Source organism: Acanthochromis polyacanthus, chromosome 2, assembly GCF_021347895.1.
Source record: "Acanthochromis polyacanthus isolate Apoly-LR-REF ecotype Palm Island chromosome 2, KAUST_Apoly_ChrSc, whole genome shotgun sequence".
Classification (NCBI taxonomy): Eukaryota; Metazoa; Chordata; class Actinopteri; family Pomacentridae; genus Acanthochromis; species Acanthochromis polyacanthus.
Window position 1 is genome coordinate 40,468,084 of NC_067114.1, and position 19,870 is coordinate 40,487,953.

At 39.9% G+C, this 19,870-nt stretch overlaps 2 protein-coding genes across 2 annotated transcripts in view; one reads left to right on the forward strand and one right to left on the reverse strand.

Annotated features, from left to right (window-relative positions):
• Nucleotides 1-15,709, forward strand: part of adamtsl5 (ADAMTS like 5) — a 68,182-nt gene extending 52,473 nt beyond the window's left edge. The window contains exons 10-13 of the mRNA XM_022194834.2: nt 660-864; nt 8,797-8,928; nt 10,822-10,893; nt 11,931-15,709. Of these exons, the coding sequence (XP_022050526.1) occupies nt 660-864; nt 8,797-8,928; nt 10,822-10,893; nt 11,931-12,265 (744 nt within the window). The 3' untranslated portion in view covers nt 12,266-15,709. The remainder of the gene's footprint in view (nt 1-659; nt 865-8,796; nt 8,929-10,821; nt 10,894-11,930) is intronic.
• serinc4 (serine incorporator 4) overlaps nt 14,742-19,870 on the reverse strand; it is a 38,872-nt gene continuing 33,743 nt past the window's right edge. Inside the window, exon 11 of the mRNA XM_022194833.2 lies at nt 14,742-19,069. Within this exon, the coding sequence (XP_022050525.1) occupies nt 18,862-19,069 (208 nt within the window). The 3' untranslated portion in view covers nt 14,742-18,861. The remainder of the gene's footprint in view (nt 19,070-19,870) is intronic.

A 19,870-nucleotide genomic window follows, 5' to 3' on the forward strand; every position in this document is an offset into this window, starting at 1 on the left:
GCCTAGCCGCGCTAGACAACCCACAGCAATGAATTTAATTCTCTGCCAGGGAGGGTCTAGTTACCCTCCATAAGGCTCGAGGCTGGATTCTCCTAAAACTGGCCGGACCAATCACCATGAAGTGTAGAGTCAGAAGGCGGGCGTAACGAAGTGACGACAGAGGCGTGACGATTCTGACAGAAACAACCAGCGCACAATAAACAGTTATCTTTCGACTCGGCTTTGGCCACAGCCCTTAAAGATTTCAAGCTAAAATTCAACTTGAAAGATAAACAAAGGACGGCACTTAAGTGTTTCATTGAGAAGAAAGACGTATTTGGACTTATGCCGACGGGATATGGCAAATCCTTAACACACCAGTTGGCTCTGCTGGTTGGGAAGCTAATGGGACTTAGCCACAATCTGCCTGTGCTCTCGGAACTACGTCAGCCTATACGTTGCGTTGATTGGTTGTATACCTACCCAATTGCTGCAGAGGGATTTGATAGACAACCTTTTAGCCCGCCTCCCTCCCTGTCGAGCTTCCCTAGACCCTTGTGCCGTCAGAAACATGGGTGTAGCATGGCTAGGCTACTGTTTGCGGCATTTTAAGGTAAAATTATAAGACAAAAAAAATGCTGGATAAAAGATTTAATATTTATTTCTGTCCTTGTGGTCAGGTTCTATCGACAGATAGGAACCCAGGGATTGAGTACGAGTACTGGCTGCCTCCGGACCAGTACGACCTGTACCATGGGAGGAGTCCACTGCGTCAGGCTCACCACACAGCAAGCTACCTGCCCTGGGATCAGCCCACCACCACAACCACCACCACCACTACTACCACCACCCGACCTCCTCCAACCAGCACTCGACCCCACTGGTGTAAGTCGATGCTTCCAGATTTATGTATTCATCCTTGAGCAGATTTATAGATAAAAGCCTGAGCTTAAAGGGAAGAAAAAGTCCCCATAGAATCCAAGTAAATCAATTATTTACTCATAACCGTGTCAGTCAGAGCTCCACTGAAGTTGAGGAGAAGCCTGAGGTTGTGTTAAAATAGACGTGAGAGCATGAAAAACAGAGTCTCATTCATTTCAGTGAGGCTCCTGCAGGATTCTGTAACAAAAATGCAGTTTTCCGGAAAAAAGTTGAACTTGGCTCAACTTTTGCTGCAGTGTTGTCTGACAACACATCCACAGATTACTGTGGAACATGAACACAGTGTTTCTACTGTTTACTCTGCTGTCATGTTCAAAGGTAAAGTAGTTGTTGCGGTATCTTCTAGAGCTGTAAATCCTGTCTCGTATTATTATGAACAAATGCAGAGTGTTTTGGTGTCTTAACGGCCTTTAGCTCGGATCTGGATATTTTACTTAAACCGGCCTTCTTAGATTGTTTTTATTATCTCATCAGTACCTGAAGCAGCACAGCCCCACCAAAGCCTCCTGTTTCTTTACAGAGTTTAAATGCACAGCTAGTCCCTGTAGTTGCACCTCATTCCTTGAAACTACTGAACCTAAATTAACCAGTCATTTAACAGAAAGAAATTATGTCCTTTACAGTGAAATTCCAGTTTTATAGTTTCTAGCCATCATTCGTATCAGTAATATCTACATTTTACAGGTTGCTTATAGCCCACAGTACCAACCTTTCACAAATTTTAATATAGTGAAATATTCATGCAGCAGTAATAGGAAAAAAATGTCCAAGACTAAGTGTGCACAGCATTTTATTTGAACCCCAGCATCTTTTTTTTCCAGTGTACGTAACTGCCTCGAAGAAACGCTGCACCTAACAAATTGCATCAGAGCTTTCTGACTTTTTGTGCTGCCTCTGGTTGAAAAAATCTCTGGAATTTTCAGAGAGACGTTGGTATCACCCAGCCTCAAACTTCTGCAACTAAATGCCCAAAGCTGCATTTCCTTGAGGCTGTCTAGAAAAGTGAGTCAACCCCTCTGGAGCCCCATCGTAAAATCTTGAACTTTATAGCAAAAAATAAATAAATTTGCAGCTCTGCTCAGAAAACAGTTTTGGCCTCTGTAGCTAATTTCTGTATTCATGACAACTATACAGTGGGTGAATTGTTATACAACTCAGCTGTTTAAATTGTATTGAGGACTGAAGTTGCGCATAATTAAGATAGTGGTGTTAGGATTTGCCAAGGGAGCTCAGGTACAGGAAATGAGCAGCAGACACCAGGTGCATTTTTAGAAGGTTTATTTCAGTCAGAGTCACTAATGGCAGAAATCGTACTAAAACCAAGCAGAGAAACATGAGTGATGGTTACTGTTCATGTGACAATCCGGCACTGAGAGGTGTGTTGTGTCTGGTTATATTGTGAGGGAGGGAGGCTTGATTGGACGAGCTTCCACCTGCTCCTGATGACTGAACGAGGAACACATGCCGCTGCAATTATCCCTGAAGGCACCTAGAGAGGGAGAGAAGGAAACGGGAGGGAGAGAGAGAGAGCATAAGCCAAAGCTGCCAGCCTGACAGTGGCTGTTTTCAAAGACAGATGGGTGCTGTCACAGGACAGTCACAGAGACGTTTCCACTTCAGTTCCACTCATGTTGAACCCCTTTGCTCATTTCAGGATTAAATGGTGTTAAGAGCAGTCCCACTTAGCAAGCCCATTCTGGAGTACTGCACCTTATTATCATTCTAAAATAGGGAAAAAAACGCACTCTGGCTTGATTTTATCTCTTTAAATTGATCACAATCGTCTTGCGTAGAGCCAAGCAAAGGATGCGGCTTCGATGTTTCCTCAAAATGGTGCCAGGAGTGTTTAGGTGGCACATTTGCACACAGAGAGACAAGGAGTCTTGTTTAAATGGCCGATTCACCCAAAACAACCTGAAAGATCCAAATCCTCAACAAAACTTGAAATTTTTAGTGTCTTAGGTTGCTGCATGGATTCACTACTCATGCAGAGAGTGAAAGAAAAGGACAAAGCTGACTGAAATGAGCAGTCAGTGGCTGGTTTGTAACCACAGTCTAGTCTACATCCAGTAAATCAGAGTAGCAAGAGTCGGGAACTGCCAAGCTGGCTTCATAACCGGAAATCTACAGGTGACGTCATGGAGATTCATATACATATACAGTCGATGATGTCATCACTGTCACTCCTCCTTACGCATTCAGTCATATCTGTCATTAAATTGTGGTTATAATGAAAACATGTTGTTAAAATATTGATGCCATAGAAACAAACCCCATGTGCTTCTTTACACAACTCAGGGATTCCAGCACTTTCCTCTCACACAAACACATTACATGGACACTGGTCGTCCCCCAGGGTTTACAGCTGATATCTGAGAACGTGGCAGCAGCTCTAAAATAAAGTCCAACTGGACAGGAAAGAGGAGCAGACAGGTTGTAAACAAACTGTTGACTTAGATCCATTAACATCATTTTACAGAGAACATGCAGTAAAATTACAATCAACACAAAAGAAACTTCACTACTAGAGCTTTGCAATCTTATCTCAAGTTGTTCCTCAGCAGATGCAGCTGAAATGAAACTGTAGATTTTTAAATATAGTTGGAGCATTTCCCATTTTATGTCCTACATGCTTCTCACTGGCTTCATACAACAACATCCAAACAGTCAGGACACTACAGTAGCAAACAGAGACTCCTTTTCTTCCTAAATATAATTGAGCTACATTTTGAGACTTTGATCATTTCCCGATACTTCTTGGATTCAGCACATTAGAAATAACCTGTCTTGTCTCAGCCTAATTTCAGACATTTTTTTTCCCCTCTTCTTACTCTATTTTTAATAAGTCTGAATTAAACATCTCTTGAGATGGCAACAAAAAAACCTGAGGTATAAATGAACCAGCACGATATCAGAAACTTGTTTCAGTAATCGGTATTAAACATGTCCTCAGAGTTGTCTCTGATCTATATAAAAACTTAAATTTGTCCAGCACATGCTTTTCATTTTCCCTTTCAGCATAAAGCTGGGGGAAGCTCCCCAGAAAGCTTTCCTGCTTTATGGGGAGGCACAGTGGACAGTTTGCACCGTGGCCACACAGAAAGCAGATTTTGTGTTTAGACCTGATGGTCGACTGGATTTTTCCATTTGCTGTTTGCATGTTCTCCCTGTATCAGTGTGCACAGCTGTTTGTTGTCTGTTTGTCTTGTGGTGGTGAGATTTTTCTCTTATTTCTCTCGAAAAGACTAACGTGAGCAGCTCTGTTTTTTCTGGAAATACTAGACCTTTGATTACTGTGCAGAGCAAGGTTGCATAAGCATAAAAATACTGCGCATTTGGAGTAACCTAATGAATATTTAATGACTTTGGAGAAACATGAGTATCAGCATGTCTGATTTAGATTCAGCATGTAATATGTCATTTGGCTTTCTCACAACCTTGAACTTAGTTCCAGCTAACATGTGTTTGACTCCTTTAAGAGACAAATATCAAACCAAGATCAGCTCGAGTGAGTTTTATTAACTGCACATGAGCAGCCTTTGATCCCAGAGTATGCAGCAGCAGCAGCACTGTTTTATATTTGTTTTTAAAGCTGATCACAGGAAGAATTTGAATTCCATCTGTATTTTTCCATCAGCATTATTCAGTCGTTTTGAAATCCTCTGCCACCTTCAAAGCTGCTCTCGGTCCTGCTGTGATAACGACGATAGAGGAACCAGGTACGAGACGCTAAAAGGACAATGGGGAGAATCAATCACAGACCTGAGGCAGCTTTAATCAGGCTCAGTGAGTGAAAACACCTTCAGCTTGTGGTGGGCGACGGGTTTAAAACACTCCGTCTTCAGGTCACATTGATTTAAAATAGCTGATCTGCAGGCTGAGCTGGTTGCGGCTGAGGAATGCAGCTGGTTTATCTCTGATGATAAGGCTGCCGTACACATGTGCAGAATCTCTGCTCACCTCCCTAAACGCTCGCATTCACATGGAAATCTGTGCACAGCCTGCGGACTTGTGCTTTCTGTCCAACTCCATCCAGTCCTGTAATAAATCTAAACAGCCTCTCTGGAAACTTTTCCCAGCTGCTGGATTTCTGCCAAACTGAACTCTTGGCAGAAATAGCATGTTGATTGTTTGTTAGATAACAAAGTGAACTCTCAGGTCGTGATTTTTCATCCTGGAGCTGAACATAATGTGATTAGGATGACAGGAATCCTTGGAGGGGTTGTGTCTTTTTATAGCACAGTTCAGTTTTGCGATGCTGTTTTCATGTGAAGTCAAACTGTTGAGTTTCTCAGAGAGGTCTTCTCTTTCGGATCCAATGTGTCCATCCAGAATGTCCTCTTTTCTCTGATCTAATGTGTCACACGGTGAGCTGAAGTGAGCTTTACAGTTGATTTCCAGCCAACAATGTCAACGTGTGACTACTTTTTATTTTATGTTTCTAATGTGATGCTTAAGGAACCTAAAGGAAAGAATATTTTTATATACATGCAGGACAAGCATCTTCTGGCTGTGAATCATTAGTGAGCTTTCATATATTTTTACTTTTTTTGAAATTATAAGATGAGGGTCGGTAGGGCTGCACAGTGCCTCGGTGGTTAGCACTGTCACCTTACAGCTAAAAGATCCCCGGTTCACAACCAAACCTGGGATCTTTCTGCATGGAGTTTACATGTTCTCCCTTTGCATGTGTGGATTTTCCCCAGGGTCTCCGGCTTCCTCCCACAGCCCAAAAACATGCTGAGGTTAATTGATTACTCTAAATTGTGGTATTAATGTGAGTGTTATTGTTTATATGGAGCCTTGTGATAGACTGGAGACCCGTCCAGGGTGTCCCCTGCCTTCACCCTAAGTCAGCTGGGATAGACTTGGGCTCCCCATCACCCTAATGAGAATTAAGTGGTGTATAGATAATGGATGGATGAGGGTTGGTTTCTCCTTTCATCTTCCTCTGTTTACCTTTCAACACTTCTTAAAGCTGTACAATGAAGGAAGCTCAACATAGTCAAGATTTCTTCATGTTAGCTCTCTCAGGAAAAATTAAACTCCAGCCAGAGATAACAAGTATCACTGCAGTTATTTTTTGTGAACCAGGTTTTCTCTTCTTTAAATTCTATGCACATTCCTATGAAAGGTGTAATTTAACGCATCACGTGACTCTTCTTCCACACAAAACAGACCGATTGTACTTCATTCGAGAAGAATAGGTTGTTGTAATGGAGAGCTACGAAGAATGTCACATTTTATCACAACAGAAAGCTCAACATGCTTGCTTCACAATACAGAACACTGGAGCCAGGACTTCTGTGTAATACCCTCAGGTAAAGTCTGCACACTTGTATAAAGTATACAAACAAGGCTTAAAATATCTGCGAAAGAAACCTTTAGCACTTAATGATTTGATAGTGGCCCAGTCCTTTGTTTGCTCTCAATTGATAGGAGAACACTAAGTCTGTGAATGTAGAGACGAAGATCTGAAAAATAGTAAAATAAATAGTAGCTGACATGATGAAACTCACATTTTAGGTCAGAACACAACATAATCACACTACCGTTCAAAGGTTTGGGGTCATTCAGACAATTTCGTGTTTTACATGAAAACTCACACTTTTATGCATGTCCTAACATAATTGCACAAGTGTTTTCTAATCACCAATGAGCCTTTCAACACCATTAGCTAACACAATGTAGCATTAGAACACAGGAGTGATGGTTGCTAGAAATGTTCCTCTGTATCCCTATGGAGATATTCCATTAAAAATCAGCTGATTCTAGCTAACATTAGCAATGTCTCAACTGTATTTCTAATTGATTTTATGTTTTGTTCATTGAAACAAGCTGCTTTCCTTTCAGAAAGAAGGACATTTGTAAGTGACTCCAAACTTTTGAATGGTAGTGTATGTAATGTATAAATAAGGATCCTTCACATTGATTATTGTTCTGCTGTGGAAAACGAGTCACTGCTAACAGCTGGACAACACTTGGAACAAATGGTGGATGTTGGTTTGACAACTCCACAAACATATGTGCCAACAGCATGGAAACATTTTAGGATCTGGAACAGACTCAAAGACATTGCCTACTCATGTGAATGAAAATTTCTTACTTGGCAAAATGAGTTGAGCTTCCAGGTCTGCTTCCACTGAACATGTGCTTCAGGATTTTCCCTGCACAGAGGAATTTAAGGTACCCTTCCAGAGGTTTTCTCCAAAAGCTTTTTTCTTGAAGAAATAATAATGATAATAATTTATCATATGGTCAGAAATAACTGTGCCTTTCTTTCAATCAACACGCTTCAGATTGTAGTGACATCACGTTCTAATTTCTTCTTTATGATTGGTAAGATTTACAAACCTAAAACCTCCAAAGTGTAAAAATGTGTAACATAAAGTAAAGCTCAGCCACGCTTTACACCTTCCCAGCTGATTGCTAATGAGCCACAGGTGCCCCTGGCCACTCCCGCTGGGCGTAATCTAAAAAGAGAGAAAAGAAAGCACACCCTACCTTGTCTACACACGCGCTAGAATGTAACAACAGTTTTGCAGATTTCTTATATAATGGTCCTGCATTATGCTGCAATACTTCAAAGCAGCAATAAACAAGCAAGGCTGAAGTTACTAGCAATAAAATATATTAATATAGAGCATGTCTGCTGGAGGCACATTTTCTTTTTTGATACTGTCTGTACGCGTATAATAATGGGTCAAGTTATTGTCTAAATATAAGCGGAAATGCATTAAACTACTCTTCACTGACTGCAGTCTGGTGAAGTTTTAAGCAACAGTTTGTGGGTTTTGATGGTGGATCTGTCTTTATTACTCCGCCAAGGAAGGGTTGGAGTTATACAACAATCGGCGTATGTCTGTGCGTCTGTCCATCTGTCTGTCCGTCTGTCTGTTAGCAACATTACTCAAAACTGGACTAACAGATTTAGATGAAATTTTAAGGGAAGGTCAGAAATGACAAGTGAGGACCAAGTGATTAGATTTTGGTAGTGATGCAGCTTCTAGTCTAGATCCACGGATTTGTTAAAGATTTTTGTATCATTGCAAGATAGCGACACGATGTCACTGTAACTATGACAACAAGTGAACACTACATCAGCTGATGATCACGTGATTGCAATCCTACTACAAATCCACCGCTGTGGACTTATCCATCAGAAATGATACAAGGAACAATTGATTAAATTGCGGGGGTGTTTCCGAGTCCCATTAATTCCTGCCGCCCGCTACATATTTATGTCATGTGATTTGGTGTCCGCACATAACGTACACATGCATAACACACGCCTGTGCTCAGCGCAAGGTCATTTTGTTTGTGGGTACATCTATATAAAATGGGCACATTCTATGCTTCTATGGTTTCTGCCACAATTTTTTTTAAAGATTTCAGCCGTTGAAAATGATACAACGGCTGAGCACCCTTGGTGGAGTACTGCACTCTCTGAGTGCTTTTCTTGTTTATGTATCTAGTATCAAACCACCTCCTTCTCTGTGGTTGTCAGCCACCGGAGGAGGTGAGGAGATGCTGCTGACTAACAGCTGTGTGTCTGTGTGGTTGAATAATTCAAAAAAGATTCACTGGTTGTGTGGGCTCATAATTCATGGTCATATTTGGTAGTAAATAAATAATCCAATACTGCAGAAACAGGATCCTCCCCTGTCTGAGGCATTCTTGTGTCTATAAGTAATGTCATAGTGGTTTTTCATGTCACGAGGAGGATGTTTCCTGTGTCTCTGCTGGGATCTGTGTAAATGTAAAAAGTTAAACATTTACATCAAAACAAATTCATTTAAAGCGTGTGACTGAAACTATGTCTCATTGAGAATGAAGTATTTGCTGATTAAAATGTTTGTGGTTTGTGTTTTCTAGATTTAAGACCCGTAAAGCCGCCGCGTCAAACTCCTCACCACAACCGCCACCAGCGTCCTCATCAGCCCATCCTGCCTCGTCTGGAGCGAGAGGAGAACCACAGGAACCTGCTGCCTCAGCCTTCACCTGGACGTACGTCGACCCACTCCTCACCACGCTCCAACAAACTGCTAAACAATAAGCTAATAAATGTTAAAGGCAGACCAGATACTGAGGGAGATTTTTTTTTTTTTTTTTGCTGGCAGTTAGATAAGAACATCAACATGGACCTCTTTAGTCTAACCGAACATTAAAACTTCAAGCAGTTGAAAGCAACAAACTCTCAGTTATTACCGTACGTTCTTGGTAGTTAGCTCACTACTGGTAGCTTCTGTGTATGTCTAATTTGACTCTTTATGGGTCTGCTAAACTTCATTTCCTTTTTTCTGCACCAATTTGTGTCTTTTCTGCATCAATTTATATTCTAAATGTCCTTATTTTTGTGAAGGAAATCACAAAATGCAGATGCCAGGTGACAATTCAAAATATAATGGAATATATGTGGATATTTTTGCATTTGCATTTCCACAGTAGATTCAGTCATTGTCTGAGCTCATAATTCATGTTTTGAATGAGGAAAGAAGGAAGAACCGTCCAGGTCTGAGGCATTGTTGCATCTTTTACTAATGGTACTAAGGTTAATGTTTTTTCACAAAGGTCCTCTGCTTCTTTTATGGTTTTACTAACCGTGGGACCAATATAATATAACTTTTAATTATTTAAAACGTTGTTTACAAAGTGCATTGACAGACAACACTGACACAACAAAAAACTAGTCAGGTCAAACTGAGAGAAAAAACGACCAGAGAAGCAAACAGTGAAGAAATAGAGTTAAATTAAAACTGAGGAATTTCAGTGTAAATTAAATATCATTTGATATGGGTAAAACAAGAAAAGTACAGAATACGCCAAAGCACAGAGTGAAACGCATCACATAAAAGAAAGTTTATAAAAATGGGTTTTAAGAAGTGATTTGAAAGAAGACACTGTTCAAAATATTTAAGAGGACAAATCCTTTAATCCTCTGACAGCTACACCCATGAATAGTACTTTAATTTATCGTCTATTTTTAGCAGTACAAAGACTCTTAGCTGCTGCAGCTGTTGATGTTCAGTTGTTCCGGTTCTTTGGGGATCTGCTCATTGAGACAAACACCCTGTTTTCTATTTCTGAAGAGGAACACAGTCAATGAAAATTTCAAATAAACCAGCTTTAGAGGTGTTAGAGGGCACTAAGTTTGATTTCCTTTACATGTTGCGAGTTTGCATCATTTTCATTTTGGCTGATTCTCTTTGGGAGACATCGCATATTTTACATGAGAATTCAACACTGTTTTATGTACTTTAGATTCTTATCCATCCTTCTGCGCCATCAGGGAGGCATCTGATTGGTCCCAGATTCATTCTGTAGCTTCATATTGAGCCAAAACATGCAAAAATAAATATCTGCAGTCACATGAAGAACAAGGAGTCCTGCAACAGATGGTCTGAACCCATAGAGAACAGAAATCAACATCAGGGAGTCAGTCTGGATCACATGAAGCAACAACTGACCTGGAAAATACCTTAAAAAAGACACAAGTACAGGGCATGATATTGATTTAATGGAGTTCTGCCTTTTGTATGAAATTAAGCAATAAATAAAAACTACAAATATTTAACTTGTAGTGCATGAAATCTTTGCACAGAACTGTTAATTTAAGCATAGTAATTTGGCCTATTGTTTATATATTGTCATCTAGACCTTATATAAGCTTGTGACAATTTTTAAATTATTTTCTTGCCACAAAAGCAAAATGGCCCCAATTTTCCAGCTGTTAACACCTAAGTTGTTTGAATGTTTAAAAACAGCAGTGATTCAGAGGCCAACCTTCTCATCTAACTCCCACTGAAAGGGCCAGTATGTTCCTGTGTTTCTGTAAGGTGTATTTACTGTATATATCATGTCTGTACATGTGCGCTTACTTCTGCTCTGCTCATCCTTCAGGGCTTTGTGGGAAATGCCATCGAGTTAAAGGTCGGAGGGAGCGCCAGAGACAGTATTGTCAGAAGGACTTCGGTAAGACTGAGCTTTGCTCTTTCTCAGAAGTTTGACAGAATTTCATTCATTCAGCTTATATTTAAATCTCGAGGAATCATTGATGTCGAGAGTTCAGTCAGGATAAAAAAAAAGGCAACAGTCAACAAGAAAACAAAGTAAGGAGCTCAGTTACAAACAGTCACATTCAACTGGTCAGCAGATATGCTGCACCAAGCTTTGACTTTTTCTACGCAATGTTCCAACTATGTGCTGCTGAAAAGCTAAAAGCATTTTTACCACTTGCAGTGTAAACACATGGGACCTCAAGTGTTAGCCAACTGATGAGCGAGCTGGCTACCAACAATGAATTTAACAAGGAGGTTACATATTGCGGCATTTGAACAACCAGTGTTTTATAGATAAACAGAAAATAATGTCTGTCTCACCTTGCTCCCAGAGGTGTCCAGCTAACTTTTTTATACAGTAAGCAGTGAAGAGTGGAATAATTGTCACAGGTAATGAATCTGAGGGTGGAGTGATGAACTGAAGCTTTCAGAGTGGAAGTAGAGGAGTTTCTGTAGATGAGATCAGCATAATCCACGACAGACAAGAAGACTGCTTAGACTAATTGCTTTGAAAATATGGGAAACGATGGGCAAGCAGTGTGTTATTATGATAGTGTATTTTTGATTAATGCTGCAGCTTGTAAATGCATCTTGATTATTTTCAGCCTGTGTCTAGAACAGGGCAGGCTCTTTACAGATTTACTGCAGTCGCTGTTTTACATAAACACACAGTTGAGGTGACTGATATCAGGCCAAACTGTTTAGTTATTGTTTAATCAAAAAAATACTTTAAGAATACTCAGTAACACTAAGACCCATCCTTATGTGAACTACCTTTTGCAAAAGGGGACTTGCAGTGAAATTATTTCTAAACACTTCTTGTGTATTTTAATTTCATTAATTGGTCCATTTCATATTTTTAAAGCTAAAAGTGGGTTTCGGTTGTTGTGGAAACTTCCACATATACAGAATATATCTACTTACACTCGAAATATCTGTATTTGTTGTTAGTTTTCAGAGGCAGAGTCCTGGGGAAGCTGTACCGAGGCGAGGAGACCCGGTACGACGTCCAGATCATCCACACCTACCGGAACCGCTTCCGCCTCGAGCACCGGGAGTTCCTGTGGGTCCCGAACGTGTGCGACTGCCCTCAGCTGGAGGTGGGGAGGCAGTACATCATGATGGTGCGACGTCACATCAACTACGAGCGCACGTTGAACCGCATCCTGCTGGAGGAGGACAGCTACGTGGTGCCGTACCGACCCAGAGAGGACGAGCTGCTGCGACCATTAGAACGGCTCTGCAGCAACACCGGACCCAAACAACCTGCAGAACTCAGAGGGTAAACATGGAGATGCAGAGAATGAAGCTCAAACTGAAGCTTCATCCACTTTAAATCCTCCATTTCTGGACCTTCAAAGGTTCATCAGACTGCTTGGGATGGGTGGTGAATCCAGAGAGGCCTCGCTGGAAACGGATGAAGCTAGAAAGCCTCTTTTTTTAAAAAATAAAAACTCGCCACATTAAGAAACCAAAAAAATGTTTATTTAAAAGCCTTACTGTACCATGTAGAGCACTTTAGGTGGAGGCTTGTGTCCACCTTTAAACACAAACCAAAGAGAAGAACATTGACTGAAATGGCCTTTTTGTTAATGCTGTTTAGCCACAGCTACCATTTATTTTTTATATTGCATTTGCGTGTGTGTGTGTGTGTGTCTGTGTGTCAGCGCGTGTGTGTTTGTGTGCGTGTTTGTAAACTTCAAGGAAAAATCCACCTTCAAAACAAAGACTTTGAATTCCACTCAGCAGAATTTAGACTTTCTTTCTGCCTTTTCCTGCCTAAATGTATCAAGACGTTGCACCAACCAATTCCAGCAACTCAGCAGAGTTTATACGGCAGGAAATAAAACATCAGCAGCAAAGATTGATGGGTTTTTGTGTCACTCGGGCCAACTCTGAGTCATAAATTTGTCAAAAAAAGCGTTGCTTGTGAAGCTAATCTAGCTAGCGAGGATGCTGCCACCACAAAATTATTTAGTTTTTGCTTTCTAGGGTCACAAAATTGACATTATAAAACATTAAAACCACCTGTTTGATGTTATGGAAGTCCCCCAATAACAGCTGTAACCAGTCAGATCATAGATGCGTTACTTCTGGAGGTGTCTTTTGGTATCTGGCACCGGGAAATTGCCGTCAAAACCTTTGGATTGCAGTGTGGAACCACCGTGGATCAGGTTTGTAACGATGCATCCCATAGATGCTCACTCAGATCTCAATCTGTGGCAGTTTGGAAGCCAGATTGATTCCCAGAGCTCTTGGTCGTGTTCCTCAAGCTGTTCCTCAGCAGCTTTAATGGTGTGGCGGGTCGAGGTACCTGCTGCCTTTCATCAACATTGTTAAGTGTGAAGTCTGGAAATAATGTGTAGTTAGGCAAATTAAGATTCATAGACGTCACACTACGACTTTTTTGCTGCTTGATACAAAACAAAACTCACATGGTTCTCATTTTCTGTGACTAATCTACAGGAAAAGTCTGACTGATGACACATTTAAAGAGTCTGTTGATGTGCAGACTCCACATGTGCACAAAGAAATGCAACATCAGCTACAGATTGGATGGGGCTGACCTCGCAATTGTTGCCAAATTATGAGGCATTTAATTTATTTGACAATTTGAATCAGCACCACAACGATCCGTATGACCAGTGCAAAGCCAGATCTGATTATTTTGCAATGTCTTTGCCACTTTTACACCATATGAGAAAGAGCTTTTATCAGCTTTTTTATAATTATTCCTGCTTTTTTATGGAGATGTAGTCAGCTTACAAAGTAGCCCAATCATTCGTGAAGGATTAATTCTTTTCAAAAAAGAATTACTCAGGTTATCTGGTGTAAATTTCAGTATTTTTTCATATTAGTGCCAGTTTCTTCCATCACTGTGCAGCTCCGTCAGGTGTCAAACACAAATGTCAGGAGCCAAGCACAAAAGTGTTTGAACAAGGTGAGATGTTTTTACCTTTGTGGTGTTTTGGTTTAGATAAAATAATTAACAGTATAACACAAACCTGCACTATCATTATTTTTAATGATATTAAAACTTGGAAATGGGGAAAAATGGTTTGAAAACCAGCAGCTCTTCCCATTAATTGACTCTGTTTCTGTACTATATTTGCAGAAAACAGCCCAGATAGTAATGCTGTTACTAACTTTAACTATTCTAGCTTCACATCTGTAAATCAGCAGCTGATTGCAACAACTGTAGATACATTTTTAAGTAATAAAGTGTTCTGGAAAATATATATAAGCAGAATTAATGTGCCAAAACTGAAACAGTGAGCATTACAGACTGACTGCATCAGACAGTGGATTTTTCTTCAATCTCTAACTCATGATATCTAACATAACGCTGCTTTACAATGTATTTATGTGTAAAAATAAGCTTAAATCGTAACACATTACCTGTGTGTTGCTTGTGTGATGTCCTTTGTAGTGTCTGCGTTGCTTATTTGTATTTTTATAGTGTGTTAAATCAGGTCTGCTCTTTGATATTTTACATGAAAGATTTTTTTGGAATATACAGTATTTTATTGTGTGGCACTGATTAGCTACAACAGTATACTTTGCTTTGCGACAGCTTCCTATTTGTGCCTTGTGTTGCGCTTTTGAATTATCACATTTGCTCTCAAACCTCATATCCATGTGCCAAAAGAGTTTCTTTTATGTCTATGCAGTGTTGGAATAATGACGGTTTTTACATAGAAACGGACTGAAGAAGTTCACAATTTGGAAGTCAAGTAAAATAATAAGACACAAAAACAGTGATTTTGTAAGAAAACAGTGTATTTACAAAAATCTTTACATCTACAACAAATGAAACACTAAAACAAACTGCAGATAATATAAATGTACATGTATTTTTTTTTAACTGTGCCAGATTACTGCTCATTAACTGTACAGAAGTCATCACAGACACTCAGCTCAGTTTCAGACATTCTTGGAGTATTTGTTATTCTTGGATGGATGGGAGCTTTTTTAGATTCACAAATACACTTTAGCGTCTTGTAGACTTCATTAGACAGAAAGTTTCTATCCCTTCTGACACGGGCGTAGATTTCATTTGAACATTTACCCATTTTCGCCTTTTCTGCACCAATTTATGATGCAAATCTCTTTATTTATGTCAAGGAAAATACAGAGTGCAGGACAAATGAGCAACTAAAAGTCCTTTGTTTCTACTTTTATGTTCCTATTTGAGGATCAAATGCACATTTTCTCAATATCGAGCAGAAATCTACGCCTATGACCTCTGGAATAGCTTTTTTTCTGTGTTTCGTTTTGACCTCCTAATCAAGTTTTTAACACTGAGTAACATTTGCAAAACTAAATTTAAATTTCACAGATTAATCCTATCTGGACTTTAATGATGAATGTGGAAGCGGATGATGAGCTGTAGGGCAGCAAAATGAGAATTTCTTTCTCACTGTAAATCAAATACAAAGTCCTTCTTCTTGTCCTGACCTTTCACAGCATCGTAAATTTGTGTCACTCTCAGAAATCTTCTGCTACTTAGCATTTAAAAGTCTGTTTCATTTCTGCTCCTGTGATCTCGGACACTTCAGGTTTAGCTTGGACACATGAATAAATCTTGGAGTTGCAGGTGAGAATCATGAGCTGAAGTGTTTGAATGGATTAAAAGATGCAGTTGAATTGGTTTTGTTTGTAAATGTTCTGGTTTGTAAATGTCAGCACTAATTGAAATAAAACTCACACAACTATTCTGTGTAAATACACACTTTTCTATTCATTGTAACTCCACCAGCTGATTTTAGATTTGCAACAGTCCCATTAAAGTTCATTTATAGATGGATTGAAAAGTCCTTAGTAGATGTTCAAACAGGTAACATCTGGGAAAGTGGATAATCAGCAAGTTTGGACAATTTGAGAATGTTTATTGGCCTTTTTTATGAGATTAGCATTTCCTAGAGCTGTAGCTAGAAGTCAATATGAGGATTGAAACCCTAACCCTAACCCTATGTCCAGTTCAACAGACTAAAGCCCTCTGAGGTTGGAGTCGACCAGTTATGGTTCTGGATGTTTATCAGAGCCAATATTCAGTATTTTGCAGATTATCTCCATTGTTATTTTTTAACCGATTGCAGATAAAATCAATTAAACATTAGCTTCTTTGGCTCTGATGCCGCCACCTCTATATATTTAGTCACTTGATTGGTTACACATCACAAGAAAGTGCAAATAATTACTGTTGAATCTTCATCTTTAATTATTAAAGGCATTTCAACCAAGGTTTAAATTGGAGTTGGTCTTATTTCTAAATTTTGAAACCAAGATTTGCATTTTTACTGTAAATGTACACTACCCTTCAAAGGTTTTGGGGTCACCAAGACAATTTCATGTTTTCCATGAAAACTCACACTTTTATCCATGTGCTAACATAACTGCACAAGGGTTTTCTAATCATCAATGAGCCTTTCAACACCATTAGCTAACACAATGAAATGTTCCTCTGTACCCCTATGGAGATATTCCATTAAAAATCAGCCGTTTCCAGCTAGAATAGTCATTTACCACATTAACAATGTCTACACTGTAGTTCTGATTCATTTAATGTTATCTTCATTGAAAAAAACTGCATTTCTTTTCAAAGGTAAGAACATTTCTAAGTGACCCCAAAACTTTCGAACGGTCTCCTTGATTACTAATAATCAGTAATAATAATCTCACTACTGATAAAACCATATTGGTCATTCTCTGCTCTAATGAACATGTCAGACTTAATCTCATTTAATTTGTGCAAAAACAAATGCAAAATCTGAAAGTTGTGGGTTAACAAGGAGCTATGTTATCTGACTAAAGTGCTAAAATGTTTCATTGTAACTAGTTTCTAAATTAATCTGATTGTGCTTCTATCATCACAGAAAAACTGTATGTGTGCCATGTAAAGGCCCTGTCACACTAGCGTATAGAGCCAGCGTCTGAGGAACATATTGAATATTTTGAAAAGTTGTTTATACGCACAACTTTTCAGCTATGAGGTTGATTTTCGGTTAATGACCGTTAGAGTAACGTGAGCCTAGCGTACCGTCAGCGTATGAGTAGCGTATACATAGCATATGTTAGTGAATGTGATGTGATGTCATGTGTATTTGAGTTGGACATATACCGACGTATGAGTAACGTATATCAGCGTACCTCCAATGTATGAGAAACGTATGCGGAACGTCAGCCTAACGTATGATGAGCGTGATGTTGGGACCAACCCTGTCCAGCAGTTCATCATACATTTCTGGAGGCATGCGTAGGAAGTTCCTGAAGGCTCTCTGATCTTCATTTCTCAATTCAACCATAAGCTGGTCATAAAGGCCAAATTGACGCCGCCTTCCAGTCCAAGGTTTCACCCAGATTGCACGTCTCATTCTACGCCTTCTTCTTCTGTGTCTAGCATACTCAGCTGCCAACTGTAACAAATCTTGGTGATGTTGCAGCACAGCAACCTCCATCTCTGAACTGCTGGTACAAACTGATACAGATTTGGAAATGTGAGACTTTATATATCCCCCATACGCTGGAAATACGCATGTAATACGCATGGGATAAATTGGCTGTATGCTCAGAACACGTTAGGCATAAGTTGAGTACGTTAGACTGTCGTTAGAACTACCATCATAACGTTAGCCATTCGTCAGACACACGTTCAGTATACGCTCCCCTAACACGAGGTTTCCTGACCCACTCAATTTCAACGTATGAGAAGCGTACTCGACGTATGCGTAACATACCTTCAGCGTACCTCTAGCGTGTTCAGAGTATGAGGAACATATGAGGAGCGTAACATTCATACGTCAGCATACGCTGAAAATTTTTGTGCATGTTCAAAAAAATTTTTGGCCCTCAGCGTACATCAACGTACCCCGGCATACTAGAAACGTATTCCAGCATACCCCTAGCGTGTTTCAGCGTATGTCAGCGTATTCCCAAAAAGTCCATAAGTTCCTCAGACGCTGGCTCTATACGCTAGAGTGTGACAGGGCCTTAACCTCATATGGAAAATGATATTTCAGATTGGAATTTAAACTTTCTTTAATTAAATTATTTAGAATTAAAAATTGCATTATGTTTATGTAAAAAAAAAAACTCAGAGAGATTGTGCAGATTAAATCAAAAAGAGTTTCTTTTGTAGTGTTTAACTGCAATGACCACCAGGATTGGACCCCACTGGCAGAGAGGATTTATCTGCTTATTCAGTTATTTCTGTGCTTGTTCCACAGATTTTTATGGGGATTCCTGTTCTTGCTCTGTATGTCATGTTTGAACTTGCATTTGGTTCCATGTCTGCAGCTTTTGAAAGATTTATTCATGCTCACAACCTTCAATCATTTCTCTAAGATCACTGGAGGGACAAGGTTCTCTGGTTTCATGTATGAGAAGAAAAAATTGGACTGTGATCCTCTGTAGCAAGATTTCAGCGAATATCTTCACCTCCTTCTCTGTTATAATATTAAATGACTAAATACTCCCAAAAAATAAAAAACACTACTAAAATTGAACAATAAAAACTCATAAATGTCTCTGTCCTTTCCCCTGCTCACTGTAAATCCCTCCTCTCCTTCGGATCCCTTTGGCAATTCATACTGTAAGAGAGTTTCCAAACCACCGTCACATCCTCGTTAGTGGTTTCTTGTAAGGATCCTGTGACTTTGCCTGTGACCAGTTCTGTCAACAGGATGCTCAGCTTTCTTCTTCTTCTTCTTCTTCTTCTTCTTCTTCTTCTTCTTCTTTTTCTTCTTCTTCGTCAGTGCTCCTCACACCACGGTGAGTCTTTGACCTCTGACCTCCGCGGCCTCCATTCCTGTCAGTTTCCTCCCGTCAGGCGCCGCAGGGAGGCTCGCAGTCGTCTGACCTCCTATCAACATCTCGCCTCGTGTCAGACGCTGACGGTGACGTGGCGGGAGGATGCTGAGCGGCGTTTGATCCGTGATCGTCGAGGCCTGGACTCGGACTGGCAGCTGCACAGAGGACCCAGCAGCAGCCAGAGGTAGAGCATCACACAGGCCCAGCAGGACGACATCTTCACCCAGAATGTGGACCAGCTGCCGTGGGTGAAGGTGGTCTCCAGAACCGCTGACTCATAGCTGCAGCAGGACAGTTTACAGAAGAGAGGAAGCTTAGAAATCACTGAAATATGAAGGAGAATGAGTGTGCCAATGCAGCTTTGGTTGGATAATATGTCGTGCTATAATTATACATAATTTATATAGGTACGTTTTATTTAGAAAAGACAGCATGTTTGACGAACACTGACATCTTTGTGCTTTTACTTTGAAAGTGTATCACTCAGCCAATCAGCTGTGAGTCTGCAGTGAGCAGAGCAGGCTGAGACCCTCAAACAAAGGATCACAGCTGAAAAACTGTCATATCAAAAAATCCTTTCACCATGTGAAGCAGAATCTTATTCTAAACACGCTGATGTATTTTCATATCCATACTGTGTTTTATAAAACTTTTGTGGCAAATTAGAGAGACTCTCTGCACAACAGTGTGGAGCTCAGATAGAATGGGAGTCAATGGGAGTTTTGGTCAGCAGGTGATTTATGAAAAAAATATAAGCACTACAGTATTAAGAGACATACTGGGTGAAAGAAGACAAAAATACCTTCATTTTTATGTATAAATTGTTCATGTAGAGGAAAAATTGTGAGGAGACTGCTCTTTTAAAACATCTTCGGGCCAAAATTTAGAATGAGTGATATCACACTTCAGCGGATTTTCCAAAAAACTCATAAAATTTAAACTGCAACTGTGTAAAAATTGTAAAAGAGATCAAAACACAGATTTAGGTGAATAACATTCAAAGCTTTGTGACCTGTTTAAAATTTAAAGTAAGTTTCTACTGTGAAACATGTGGCAGCTACAGGGTTCCAATGATGACGAGG